General features: G+C 38.0%; 2 protein-coding genes and 1 long non-coding RNA gene across 4 annotated transcripts in view; 1 reads left to right on the forward strand and 2 right to left on the reverse strand.

Annotated features, from left to right (window-relative positions):
• The first annotated feature begins 5,586 nt into the window (after positions 1 to 5,586).
• Positions 5,587 to 6,501, forward strand: LOC129740654 (uncharacterized). Of its 2 annotated transcripts, none has more exons than XM_055732402.1 (2): positions 5,587 to 5,813; positions 5,968 to 6,501. In XM_055732402.1, exon 2 carries the CDS (start codon positions 5,968 to 5,970, stop codon positions 6,382 to 6,384), a length of 417 nt encoding a protein of 138 aa, XP_055588377.1. In that variant the 5' UTR covers positions 5,587 to 5,813; the 3' UTR covers positions 6,385 to 6,501. The 2 variants fall into 2 exon arrangements, with proteins under 2 accessions (XP_055588377.1, XP_055588376.1); XM_055732401.1 differs by having other exon boundaries at positions 5,592 to 5,861.
• LOC129738062 (UDP-glycosyltransferase UGT5-like) overlaps positions 6,310 to 15,065 on the reverse strand; it is a 62,454-nt gene continuing 53,698 nt past the window's right edge. Inside the window, exon 2 of the mRNA XM_055729243.1 lies at positions 6,310 to 6,751. Within this exon, the coding sequence (XP_055585218.1) occupies positions 6,502 to 6,751 (250 nt within the window). The 3' untranslated portion in view covers positions 6,310 to 6,501. The remainder of the gene's footprint in view (positions 6,752 to 15,065) is intronic.
• LOC129740656 (uncharacterized) lies at positions 12,013 to 13,057 on the reverse strand. The gene is made up of 2 exons (XR_008736323.1): positions 12,575 to 13,057; positions 12,013 to 12,510 (listed from the first exon to the last, which is right to left on the reverse strand). It is a non-coding gene; the product is annotated as an uncharacterized LOC129740656 (long non-coding RNA).

The raw sequence follows: 15,065 nt of genomic DNA on the forward strand, positions 1-15,065 counted from the left end.
GGCCTACGATTCCTCGTCATTTTTTAAAATCCAAAAAAATGCTTTTTTTATACACTCTGAACTTGGGGAAAATAACTTATTAAAAATTTGAAAAAAAAGCCAAATGATGCCTTATTTTCAATCTATTTTTCATAATAAAAAAGTTATGGAAAAGTGGCCCATGATTCTATAGCTTGAGATTATTTGAGAATAAATGAGAATGAAACTTAACTTAAACTTTCATCTTTCTATCATTCAAATAGAATGGTGTAGTTTGTTATCCAAGAGGATCTTCATACTCACTCTAAACGTTGACGTCAAACATCTAAAACGTTTAAAGATTAAACTAAGCCAATCTGATGGAATGGTTAGTAACTTTGTATCACTGAACCAGACGCCACGCCGGTTGTTGGTACGGTAATTTCACGTTCAAGGTTGATCTCCGTTGTTACCTGTTAGAAGATTAGACTAGACGTTCGTACGAATATTGTAAATACGTAGATGCGAAATGCATGGAAGCGATTCACTACAAGCCAAGCAAATACCTGCCTGATGAGCCAGTACTTATATGTACGTTCCTACTCGATAAACGGAGCAGATAATAATTAAAATGAGATGCTATGCGGCAATGGCCTTATTCGTTTGCGCACACCGCCCCTTCTTGCCAATCTCGCCTTATGGGTGGGAGGATTCAAGATTCGTTGTCACCTTAGTAATTTTTTTTCAATTCTTGTAGGGGATGATGGGGCTTCTGAGGCGTACGTAAAAATGTGATGACATGAAATTTTTTTTCAAAGCAAATCCCAACTCCTCAAGCCGTTATTTGGCTAAAAAGATCGGAATATCGCAGAGCTACGTCAAAGAAAAGAGCTGGAATAAAGGGTGATACGGTCAAAATTTGATCAAGGGAAAATGCGTGTAAATCGGTGAAATGATTTATTAAAAAAAATCAAATTAAATATCTTTTTCAAGTTCAATTAGTATAAGGAAATCAGGAAAAATATTCAATTAGGCTTCCGCCTTTCCAAATCCGAATTGCCGGGCCTTAAGCTTAACCCCTGCCATCAGATTTTGTACAACCACCTTGTCCACCTTCTTTGCCGCAGAAAGCCAGTTTGCCTTGAAATACTGCTCGTCCTTAGCAGTATATTTGGTCTTCTTTAGGTTCCGCTTGACAATAGCTCAGTATTTCTCAATTGGGCGGAGCTCTGGCGTGTTTATTTGTTTATTTGTTTATTCATTCAACGGACCAAGTATAGGTCCAAATGACGACTTAAAGTTAAAATTTCATAAAATTTACATCTAATTAGCGATTTCTTGATATTCTTAAAACATTTCTTCGGAAAACATCCCGCGAATCATCGAAGTCGAAGAGCTCGGAAAAGTGAACGTTTTCATTACACCGATGAATGCACTATTGGCTCCATAGTTGTTCAATCGAATTGGGACATACAGTTGAAGGTCCTGGTTTCTCAGTCCATGGGGTCACACACTAAGAGGAATAGCTTCCAGTAGCGTAGGACAATCGATACGCGATGTTAGTAGATCGGTGACAAAAGCACCACCGTGTTGCATTTCTTCGGGCTTGAAGAGTATCCATGTCTATAAGACGACATCGATGTTCGTAGCTTGGCATGTGGAACGGGTCTTGCCAGTTAAGGTGTCTGAGGGCATAACGCAAAAAGCGCCTCTGGATAGCCTCGAGCCGCTCATTACCGTTCTGGTAGTAAGGACACCAGACAGCTGAGGCGTATTCGAGGATGGATCGAACTATGCTGCAATACAGGCTCTTCAGGCAATACACGTCCTTGAATTCCTTGGCCACTCGAAATAAAAATCTTCTAGAAGCTTTATCGACGACGTAGTTCGTATGTGTTTTGAATTCCAGCTTACGGTCGAGTATTACGCCCAAATCATTGATGTGGTCCACCCGTGCAATGGACTCATCTCATAAGAAGTACTCCACGCAAAAAGGCTGCCGTCTTCGAGAGAAACTGATGACTGCACATTTACTGCGATTCAAAGGCAGGCAGTTGATGTCGCATCACTGTGCGAAAAGATTAAACTGGTTTTGCAGAAAATCAATGTCGTCCTGACTGTTTATAGCGTAGAACAGTTTAAGATCATCAGCATAACAAAGTTTTGGGCCGTCAAGGAGTGTGAGCACATCGTTGAAATAGATTAAGAAGATAATCGGTCCTAAGTGACTACCTTGGGGCACACCAGAGGAAGCAGAGAACTGGCTGAAGAGAGTGTCTCCAGTGCGAACTGTCAATTTACGTCCAGTTAAGTAACTGCGGAACCAGCCAAGTAAAGGTCCGCAGAATCCTAAGCGTCCAAGCTTACCAATGGTGATATAGTGGTTCACCTTATCAAACGCTTTCGTGTACATAGGAGGTGAATGTCAACAGGTTAGTTGTCGTAGAGCGTTTGGTCATAAAACCGTGCTGATCGATTGAAAAATTTTGCTTACAGTACGAGAAAATCGGATCCATGACGACTGATTCGAATAGTTTGGAGATTGCACATAAATCAGAAATTCCTCTATAGTTGTTGATTTCTCTCCAGTCCCCCTTTTTATGGACTGAAAACATGTAGGCTTCCTTCCACAGTGAAGGGTAGGTGGCTCTGTCAAGAGAATCTTGGAAGACGAGTCTTACAGGTGTCAGTAAAACAGGCATAAACCGTTTTAAAAAGGTAGATGGTATACCATCCGGGCCAGTAGAGAGGGAGTTTTTGAGCTTTGTCGCTGCTTTAGATATGACCGCATCCTCTACTACAATCGTGCTCATGCTGAAGACGAGTGGCGAAACATTCCTAACAGCACTCTCCACGTGTTCTGGGGATGTTGAAGCAGTAGCAAAGGTACTCGAGATTTTTTGAGCAAAGAGAGCACAGATTCCGCCATCAGAGTTCGCAGTGTTGCCATCCAGAAACATTTGAGTTGGAATACCAGGTTCATTCCGCTGACTTTTGACATGCTTCCATAACGATTATGGGTTGGACTTGAGGTTACGTTGTACTCGAAAAAGATAATTTTGGTAACAACGCTTACTGGCTTTTTTATAAGCGGAGTTCAGTCTTCGATATACATCCTTAGTTTGGGAGGATTTGAGCTTAAGGTGATTTCTAAGAGCACATCTCTTCGCCGTCTTCAGTCGACGCAGTTCTTTCGTAAACCAGGGAGACCGTAAATTTCCGGAAGTCATTCGCTTTGGCACGTGGCGATCGATAACGTAATTTAAAATATGCGAAAAGGTTTCGGCCGCAGCATTGGGATTCAGTAGAGGGCCATACTTGCCTGAGCTCACAGGCTGGAGAACCCTTATGCCACAGACGAACTCAGGGCCAGGACGACTGATGACGTTGACGGGAAACAGCGCGACTGAGTCGAAGGGAATAGGGGTCTCCGTTGGACCTGATACGTTGCGTCCCGATGATGAAAGCCCTATGTTTGTTGAGTTAGCAAGCGTAGCGTGTTGATAGGCGTCAATGGTTGAAGCAGAGCTACCCAAGGACCGTTGTAGGGATCTGACAATTGGTAGAAATTCATCACGCGAGGGATTGGTTCTTGAGTTCGAAAGGTGTTGGGAGGGTTCTTGTCCTTGGGAACCACCTGCACGTTGTTGGGGACGTATCACTCCATGGCCTTTTTACCGTAATGGCAAGATGCCAAATCCGGCCAAAACAGTACGGAACAACCGTGTTTCTTCAGGAAAGGCAGCAGACGTTTATTCGAACACTCTTTCACGTAAATTTTTTGGGAAGCTGTGAAAATGCTGCTTTTCAAGCCACAGGTACAGATGGCTTGCCAAACCAGATATATCTTCGCAAACTTTGACAGTTCCATGTGCTTGAAAATATCTGCTACCATTCCCCTTCCTTTAGCCGTATAAAACTCCTGTACCGGAAGCTGCTTGTAGTCAGCTTTGACGTAGGTTTCGTCGTCCATTACCACGCAGTCAAACAAGCATCGTCGTGTACAGCCTCCGGGATCGTGCTTTGACCGTCGTATTTTGATTATCATCGCGATTTGGAGTCACTACCTTCTTGTAAGTCGAAAGTCCGGCTCGGTTTTTGGCTCGATGGACGGTTGTAGACGATACACCCAGCTTATTTGCGGCATCTCGGAGAGAGAGGTTAGGGTTTCGCTTGAAACTACCGGCAACTCTCTTCATCGTCTCAGCGGCTTCCGGTTTTCGATTTCCCCCCGATCCAGACTTCCTGGCTGTCGACAAACTTTCCCCAAACACTTTAATTACATTTGTAACGGTTGATTTGACAACATTCAGCGATTTTGCCAGCTTTGCGTGCGAGTAGCTCGGATTTTCGCGATGCGCAAGCAAAATTTTGATACGCTGCTCTTCTTCCTTGGACGGCATTTTGACAACTGAAGAGTGAATTCCAAAATCAAAATAGGAGCAACATTCTACACACACACACACCTTCAAAATGAGGGGTGTTCAGGTTTTTTAAATGCAAAATTGAAAGAAATACGTCAAGTTGATATTGACCAAATTTTGACTGTATCACCCTTTACATACATACAAGGTACATAACTTTCCAAACCGCGATGAGCGACAACAATCGACGGCTAAAACTCGGGCACGGAAGCTCTACGGGAAGATACTGACAAAATAAGGCTGCTCTGTGATGGACGACGAAACGTATATAAAAGTCGATTCTAAGCAAATTCCGGGGTTGGAGTTTTTCATCGGCAAGAGTTCGATGTGAACGACAAATTAAAGAAGAAGAAATTGTCAAAGCTCGTCCCAAATATCTCGTTTTGCAGGCCATCTACTTTTGCGGACTGAGGAGTGAGCCTTTCGTGACAAAGGGCACAGTAAATGGCGAGATCTTCTAATCTGAATGCCTCGAGAAGTGCCTTTTGCCGTTATGGCAGCAGTACGACGAAGCTCCGCTATTTTGGTCAGATTGGGCATCATGCCACTTTTCTTAAAGTGTCCTGGAGTGGTAAGAGGCTAATTCTGTCCATTTTGTTCCAAAGGACATGATCCCGCCAAACTGCGCCCGTTGGAGTAGTACTTGGCAATAAGCGGGAACTTCGGAAGAGCAAGAAGACAGTCAAAGACGAGTAGCACATGTTAAGAAAATGGAAATAAAAACTGAGAAACTGGTAGCAGATGCCACTTTAAAGACTTTGAAGGAGGGCATCAAGTGAAAATGCGTTAAATATAACACTCAAGGCTTCAACATCATAAGAAAATTGGCATGACATTTTCGGTGTCGCAATAGTTTCCGGTTCGTCTTTTAAAGTTTCACTGAGATCCTATCTGTGTGTGTGTGTGTGTGTGTGTTCGTTTTTCAGACCACCCACGTAAACAAAGTAACATTGTTTTTAATGATCGACAAAATTTCAAGGATCTCATTTGTCATTCAAAAATCATGGCTAAATAAACAACTTGATTGCATGAAGTTCTCGTTGCTGACCGCTCGTGTCGCCCCATGCTCCTCTTTTGTCAGATAACAAAACGAGGGAAACAAGCCCGACGGAGTCCCCGAGGCGTGCGGATGGTACCGTCTTATGCGTAATCACAATGTCAACAGGTGTGCTGCCGAGCCATTTACCTGTCTGCCCCGTTTATCATATATTCCATTAGCAGGAATAACTAAGCTACTAACTTGTACCAAAGTTGCTCATCGCATTGGATCGGCTATCGAGTTTGCCAGATCGTTCCACAAACGCGCCGGCCAAGCGAGTCGTTCAGAGCAGCAAGTTCAACCAGTCGGAACAGAAGCGTGTTCCCGGTAAGGTTTCTGTCTTGCATCGGATTTTATCTTCCGCGCCCCCCGGATAAGAAGCGAAACCCAAGGCGAGCCAAGAATTCTTTTCCTTTCTGTGTGTTTCAAAATGTAGTGCCGTAAGTGTTCGGATCCATTCGTTCGGTTGTTTTGATTCTGTGAAGCGTGGATGGATTAATGATGGGTTGTTTGGTTTTTTTTCTTTCTCTCCGGTGTCCTATGAAGATGAAGTACCAGCAGTGCGTAATTGATCTTGCGATCGTACTGGTTACTTTCCCAGCCTTAGTCGTCGTAGCGCTGCTGTTGGAGTACACGATGAACCACACCGACTGGGCGGATCGATTCGAGTCCCAGGTCATAGTGCTCGGTTTGGCCGTGGCGTTCTTCGTCATCTGCATCATAGCCGCGCTCTATCTGACGCACCGGATCGGGGTCTGCCTCTGGACCGGGCCACTACCCGGAGAGCACCTGTCCGTCTACAGTGTGGATCATGACGTCGAGCGAGGTGCTGCCCCGCCCGATTACGATACCATTCTGCTGGATCCGCCCCCCTACGATAAGCTGGAAAAGTATCTGCTCATTGATGAACCGCCCCCCTCGTATGCGGCCTCAGTGGCCTCGCTAGAGGGGGCCCACATCTGAATCGCGACCTTCGGCGACCGAACGGCGCCGAAAGCAAGATCTTGTAACTTCTGCTTCTCAATAATAAACCCAAAGCTAACCGCCCGAGACGATCACGTCTTGGAAATACAGAAACAATCATGAGTCTTTATTTGCGAATGATAACAGTCTTGCGGAAATTTTGTAAACAACAGCAAAGATAAGCGCGGTCCCCAAAACGAGGTCCAGGCCGTAGATCTGAACCGGGGACATGTCCAAGGTCGGAGACGTCAGGTGGGGAAAGTCGCGGTGTTCCAACACTTTCTCGAGCCAGAAAATGGCGCGCTCCAGAGGCGGTTGTGGTTGAGTTCGGAACAGCTTTGCGCGAAAATGCGCATTACGTCGGTACCTGGAATCGGAAACATGACTCATAATATTAACAAGGTTTAAAAGAAGTAAGGAATCATCTGGTGTACGTCATTAAATATTATGAAATTATTCTAGAAAATTGGAGAAAGATTAAAAATCTTGTCTTGTTTGGTCCCAGTTCATGGTTTTCTAAGAAAGTTCAGTAAGTATTGTAAGCCTTAAAACTTAGTTCTTTAAGAAATGGGACACTTTCTTTTGATGATAGCTCATTACCTAGTCAAATTGGACCTTCAAAATTTGACAGCATTTTGCTGCTTGTAAATAGTACTATCCCACCTAATTTTTCAGAATTTCAAATTTAGGTTTTTGAGATATGTACGATACAAGAGGAAATGAAAAAAATAATGTTTCACGGTTTCCTCCAAAATCCATCATTATCAAATTGATAGCTGATAAAACCGTTGGTTATTCAAAGAATTACTGTGTGTGAGTAGTGGAAAAGTATGCAAACACTGTCACAAATGCCCACAAAGTTTGAATCATGCGCTGGAGTGGAGCACATGATCGGCAACTACGGTTAAGGGTCATCAGAGAAGTCAAGGCTCATACCAGAATTTTCAATTTTTAAAAACTAAGTGTAGATCGCAGAAATGTCCCGCCATTTTTTTTCCCGATAAGCTAAAAGTGTTGTCTAGCTATGAATCATTAAAACCTAATCTCAAACAACAAATTTTTGCTAGTTCCAGAGCTCGTAAGCCGAATACCCAGACAACCATTTGGTGGGTATTTCGAATTTGCAACGCAAATATACATGCAAATATACGTGTAAACATATCGTATATAATGTAGCAAAACCAGTATATACGTACCATTTTGGAGGCCATATAGGTACATTAGCAAACATATTCTTGATTTGGATTGTATTAAATTACGATTTGCACGACTTGTCATGCGCATCATTTACGACTACCCTGATTCTTTTTGGAATATACTTTGACAATTTACATCATCATATAGATGATTGAGGTTGTAATATACGACATTTTTCGTAACAATATGGAAAGTTTGACGACTTGTTTGGTCGTCTTTTGCGACTTGAGTGCAGGGCTCTCATTTTCCGTCAGTTGAATAAAAATAAGATTATTATTTTTTTTTAATACTTTAAACCAATCAGTTTATTCATCCATAAAAATAATAAAAATAAGATTATTTCAAAGAAATGCGTTTTTTGCTGTCAAATTAAAGTTTATATCGATTGCTGATTTTATTGTTAGTACCTGGACTTGATCCCCTGACCATGCGATCTGTAGCTCATGATGGTTCCTCGACGCTATCTGGAATATATAAATTCAAGGGGATTTGCTTCAAAGACATTAAACCAAAAGCAAATCGTATATTTCTATAACTTAAATCTTTCAAATCGTAGAACGCGTCATCGATGATCTAAAAATAGACCAACATTTTGAAGCCTTCTTTAATTCGATTCCAATCATCGATGTCCCATTATCATAAACGATTTTATTGAACTTTTTTGTATTCTTTTACGATTGCCAGCAAATACGTTTTACGAAAATCAGACATGCGAATTAATTTGCAAAGGTATACGACTGCATGCACATTATTACGAATCATTGCAGTTATATACGTTTTTTATTTCGAATTATTTTATGCATAGCACGACAAAATCTCTCAGTCACGGCTGATCACCGTATATCGGTTGTTTCACGGATTTTTTGCGAATTGTCGCACACAAAGGTCGAGTTCATATGTACATAAATACGAGTCTCTCTTCTTGTCGTAATAAAATCATGCAATGCTTTTAAATACGATAAAGAATATGCATGGACCGCACATTGTAGGTGCAGATATACGAAAATGAGTATAAATAACATTCTATACGATGTAATCTGTAAAAGAAAATACGACTTCTGGTTGTCTGGGTAGCCTTACCGAGGCCACGAGAGAGAGGATTTCAGACTGACGACAAAAAAATTGAAAAACTCTTATTCAAACAGATTCCAGATTCTGATCGTGGCAAGGTTCCTTGCAGATTAAAGTATGTGTTTGCTGGTTGTTTTGTAAAAAAATATAACGATTCGCCAAGACCCTACTCCTGTGGATTAATTACAATTTTCGAAATAAAAGCTTAGGTTTTCGCTGTTTTTAAAAGCTTAAAAAAAGTGTTTTTGTATTTATATTTCGCAACCTGCGATCTTAACTTACCGATTATACTTGAAGTTCAATCTCATGATGGCCTGCCAGCAGATATTAAAGTTTTATTCATTTCTAAACAGCTGAAACCACCAAATAGAGTATTTCCTGAGACAGATTGTGGTAGGTTAACTTTTTGTTTTTCTTTTGAAAAAATGTAAACACCTACCTAGGCCAGGCAAATATAGAATCTCTGCAGCAGTTTTGCAGCATTTTTATTGCATTTTTTTACTTTTCGTCAGAAAAATGAGCACTTTTTGAAAAGATTTGTAATCGTTGAAGATAAAAATTCGTGCCGGAACCAAACAAAATCAACAAAGCTATTGATTTATAGATGAGGCATACTCAGTTTGGTGAAACTTGTAAACCTATCCAATGCTAACTCTCTCAAAGACTTAAAAAAATGTTTTAATAATGATCATTCTGATGATACAAAATTTGATATTTGCTCACTGGTCGGTGATTTAATCAGATCAATTTGACATTTGAGCGCTTGTTTTTGTTTTTTGCCTTTCTTTCAGAAAGGTATAGTTATCGGTCGATTTTGGAGATCATTAATTATGGGTCTTAGATATACCTTTATAGGTACCTATCGAATCAGCTCGTCGAGTTCAGACGATGTCTGTGTATTTGTGTGTATTGGTGTGATTTTTTATAAACTTTTTTGCACGTTTTTGCGAAACTGGGCAGTACAATAAAAATGATTTTTAGCTTAAAAAATTTGATTTTTTTTCTTCTTCGTCCTATAAAAGAAAGAAAAAAAAACAAAATAGTTTGAAAAATAAATTTTCATAGTAATTATCATCAAATCATCACTCCAAAAAACGTGTCAATTTGGCTTGCTAGCCACAACCAGCAATCACTAAAATCAAGATTATCGTGTCTATGACGTCAAATTATACGTGACGTCATAGATACTCGCATGCTATCTCAAAGTATGGATCTGTCTATGTGTGGAAGGGAGAACAGACAGGCTTCACTCCCACTCAGGTTTGATGTCATCGTGACAGAAACCGTGTGGGAGGAAGACCGCAGTTTAAATTTTCCCGGCCAAAGGTTTAATTTTTTCATTGTAATGGTTCAGTTCGAAACCGAACCATATCAAAAATTTCGGAACCGAAGTTCCAAAACATAAAGTTAAAAATGGTTTTCACCAAGGGGTACGACCCCGAAATCAGTGAAGTCGTTGATGAGTACGTCATGCCCACACTGCATGGTACGAAAGTGATTGTTACTTCGAGATTCTCCCAACATTATATTCAGGTTGCTCTGTGAAGGACAAAACGACGAAGGGGCGCGTGTGGGAGAACGAAGCACACCATATCAATTTCTTCACACGCTCATTTTCATTTACCATTTTAATGGTTACTTAATTAATTATTTAATATTTTTGCTTTTGAATGAATTATCGGAAAAACTGCAATCATAATGGTAGTTCTCATGAAAAAAATATAATAAGGTTAAAAAAGTTGACATTGAGATATTTTTTTATATTGTAATTTTTAATTTTATATTCGTCTTCTTGATTGATTTTGATCGGTATGGTTTTTTTATGATCGATATAATTATGCGTTGAGACCAGTCCGACATATCATTTACCAAATTGAAAATTTCAAATATTATTATAAAAGGCGCTTGGGATCAGAGGGGTACAAGTGTCTAAATGATAGATTCGAGAAAACGCGCTTCAAAGTTGTACAGGTGCTCAATTTTTCATATATTTTTCGAATTCGAGCAATTTTTATTCAATCAAAAAAGTGTTCAAAAAAAATTATAAAAAATTTAAGTTTTGCACCAGATGTACATTGAAACATAAAAAAACCGTTGGTTATACTTAACTCAAAATTGATGATTTTGGCACTTGCACCCCTATGATCCTGGAGGGCTCATATATACAAATTTGAAAATATATTTTACCGATCATTGGACTCTATGTTAGAATCAAAGATATTATTTTCTTGCTGTCTTGACTCGATAGGTTATCCAGAGCAAAAGTTGAAGTATTTGAAACACATGGTTGGGACCTTTTTTTTATATTGTAATCTTTAATTTTATATTCATGTTCTTATTTTTACTAAACTGACTAACCATTTACTAAACTAAAAATTTCAAAAATGATCATATATAAAAATTTGAAAATATGTTTTACCGATCATTGGACTCCATGTTAGAATCATTGCTACTTATTTTTCGCTGTTTTCACTTCATAAGTTACCCAGAGCAAATGTTGAATTATTTGAAACACATGGTTGGGAACCTTTTTTTATATTGTAATCTTTAATTTTATATTCATGTTCTTAATTGATTTTGATCGGTATGCTTTTTTTATTATCTATATACCTAGGCATGCAGACCAGGCCGACAAACCATTTTTTAAACTGAAAATTTCAAAATTGATTATATATTCAAATTTGAAAACATACTTTACCGATCGTTGGACTCTATGCTAGAATCATTGATACTCTCAAGTAACATTTTGAAATCTCAATGGTTTTATAAAATAAATAAGATGTTTTTTAAAGGGGTTGAGAAAGATCTAAAAGCTGTAAAGCGTATTTCGGGAAAACCATTATATAATCTATCTTCAGGATAGTTACACGACCTCTATACAACTGTTTTTATAAATCACCTGTCAAGTCCAAGGTTAGTTTTATCATTCAACTTTATATAGGTTTCGAAATTCGCTATACAGCAAGTAAAAAACCACCGATGAATGCAGCACTTGAACAAGACCAAATTGCATTATACAAAACTAACGAGAATTGACATTTCAATTTCGATCGGATGTATACAAAAATAAGTGTTCGAAATATGTACTGGCGAAGTAAACTTTTGTGGTGGTAAAAATTTAAAACGAGGAATAATAATCATCAATTCGTTGATTAGCTATCGAAGGCAAGACTCGAGCAGGATATTTTCAGTAGCAGAACACTCTTACGGAGCTTGCTGATCAAGTTTTTGTGGGCCTGCTGGGTTGCACAACACGGGTGGATTTCGAAACACGAACATTTTTCTTCAGAGTTTAACCAGGCCGTCAGTAATTGTTCTGCTCAAGTGTTAAGTGATCACATTCTGTAAGAAACAAGCATGCAAGAATCGACTGTAAACTTTTATTTGCTATCGGAATTGGACCCCCCAAAGAAGCTTCGAATGTGTTCGTAAGATACCTATCAAACAGATCTTTAAGTAGCAAAGATAAAAAATAAATGTTTTTAAATTCTGTATTCTTAATTATCAAATAAAATTTTATCACAATGTTGAATTCACTTTCACTATTGAATTATTAATTTAAAATGGAGTTAAGCTGCCCTTTCAATTCGGAACATGTAAAAAATCGTAGCTGTTTCTGTTCCCGGAAGTAGTACTTTTTTCATCCAACTCGAATGTAGGTATCCATTAATTAGCAGTATCGTAATCCATCTTCCGCTGTCCATTTCAAAGATTTTATGCATAAACACTTCCATGATTCTGAGATGATCCGGTGGCGGTATTTGTTCCTAATGAATAGAGAAGAATTCAGCAGCACACAGCTATACTCGCCGGTTTTATTCCGATCACTTTCAGCGAACAAGCCGTATTCCGAAACATCTAAAACATACATATTGCTTTTTAATTTCTGTGTGATAAATACAATAATTTTGGAGTTATTTACCTGTTAATTCCGAAAAGTTGATAACCATTTCTGAAGATTTTATGGTTCCGATTTTTCAGGAGGAAGACAACTTCGTGCTCGAACTTTCTGAAGCAGTTTGCCGGAATGCTAATTACTCTTGGAATGTTTGAACAACGGATCCGGCGGTGGACAGAAAATATCAAACTTTTTTTTCTAAAAGTTACGAGGAAATTAGCTTTCGGTAGCTGTTCTCACTGCAGAGTATTTAAGAACAACAGGAATCAAATTTGAATCACGAATTATTTTTGTTTTTTTGTTTACACTGTGATTTGCAACAACCGTTATTTTCGAGTTTTGGTAGATCTGGAGAAAGCCTTTTGGCTATAAGAAGAGCAAAATTGAGTTAGAGAAAACAAATTGTTCTGGTAATGGCATTTCCCCAGAGTATATGGCCTTATAATTGTTTTTCCAAAGCCAAAATAGATTTTGACAACCTCTCGAAAGTCAGGACAAGTCCTGAAAAGTCAGGACACCTGGCACCTCTGACGTGCATTACAATTGTTCAGTTGTTGATGTTGTTTCTCTTGTACTCAGAGGTGCCAGGTAACCTGATTTATCAGGATTTGTCCTGATTTTCTAGAGACCGAAATTAAGATTCAAAATTTTTTATAGGATAAAAGTATTTTGAAATAATTAACATAATAAATAATTCACATAAATAATAACATAATTGTAAACTTATTGAAAATTGTTGAATGATTGAATACTGGAATATCTTGTATGATCCCATTTCTATGACATTATGATCATATATCTATAAAATATAAGAGCTCTAAAAATGAAGAGTATAATTTTTAAAAAAGATGCCTAACCATGTGTTTCAAATAATTCAACCTTTCAAGTAAAGGAAGCGAATAATTTGAAAAAATAATTGAGTAAAATTACAACTGCTAGACTAAAATACGATGCTTCAACGTAGGTTACAATAATCGATCGAATTAACTATAGAAATTAAACATTTTGACAACTTTGAAATATCAATATTTTCAATGTTGTCATTTTGTCACTTATGTCACAGGTTATACAGAGCAAACGTAGAAATATTTGAAACACATTGTTGGGGACCTTTTTTTGATATTGTATTTTTTGAAATTGTATTTGTTATGTTATATTCGCCTTTTAAATCGATTTTGATCGATACACCTATGCGTGTAGACCAGGCCGACTAACCATTTACTAAACTGAAAATTGTAAAAATGAACATAGATACAAATTTGAAAATATATTTAACCGATCATTGTACTCTATGTTAGAATCATAGATACTCTATTCTTGCTGTCTTGACTCGATAGGTTATCCAGAGCAAATGTTGAATTATTTGAAACACATGGTTGGGAACCTTTTTTTATATTGTAATCTTTAATTTTATATTCGTCTTCTTAATTGATTTTGATCGGTATGTTTTTTAATAATCGATATACATATGCGTTGAGACCAGGCCGACATTCCATTTACTAAACTGAAAATTGTAAAAATGAACATAGATACAAATTTGAAAATATATTTAACCGATCATTGTACTCTATGTTAGAATCATTGATACTCTATTCTGGCTGTCTTGACTCCATAGGTTACCCAGAGCAAATGTTGAATTATTTCAAACACATGGTTGGGAACCTTTTTTTTATATTGTAATCTTTAATTTTTTTATATTGTTATCTTTAATTTTATATTCATGTTTTTAATTGGTTTCGATCGGTAGGTTTTTCATGACCGATATACCTATGCGTTGAGACCAGGCCGACATTCCATTTACTAAACTGAAAATTGTAAAAATGAACATAGATACAAATTTGAAAATATGTTTTACCGATCATTGGACTCTATGTTATAGAATCATTGATACTCTTTACTTGCTGTCTTCACTCTATAGGTTACCCAGAGCAAATGTTTTATTATTTGAAACACATGGTTGGGAACCTTTTTTTATATTGTAATCTTTATTTCATATTCATGTTCTCAATTGATTTTGATCGTAAGTTTTTTAATGGTGGAAATTTAAGAAAGTTTACAGACCAGCCAAACATACCATCACAATATATTATCCAGGGTTGGAAAAGTGAAATTCACTGCATCACTGCATCACTCTTGATTCATGAAAATAATAATAATTTCTGCTTAGATTGCATAAATAAAGGCGCAAGACAGTGCTGTAAGCGCCTGGATTTATGCAATCACAGTACGCAGCTTGTTGGCTGGCCGGTGGTAGTTCATATTGAAAAACACCGTAAATATCATCTGAACCGAAAATTACCATGGTTTAAACTTTTTTATAACCTATTTATTCGATTTTCTCATACTTTAACTACAAATTCGATCATATTCATGAAGTTTTTATGACAAATCAGGACATTTTAGTGACAAATTTTCAAAAAATCAGGTTAACTCGAAAGTTTTTGAAAAATCAGGACGGTCTCTCGGAAGTCAGGACAAATCCTGATAAATCAGGATACCTGGCACCTCTGATCCA

Source organism: Uranotaenia lowii, chromosome 1 (assembly GCF_029784155.1).
Source record: "Uranotaenia lowii strain MFRU-FL chromosome 1, ASM2978415v1, whole genome shotgun sequence".
NCBI classification, from domain to species: domain Eukaryota; kingdom Metazoa; phylum Arthropoda; class Insecta; order Diptera; family Culicidae; genus Uranotaenia; species Uranotaenia lowii.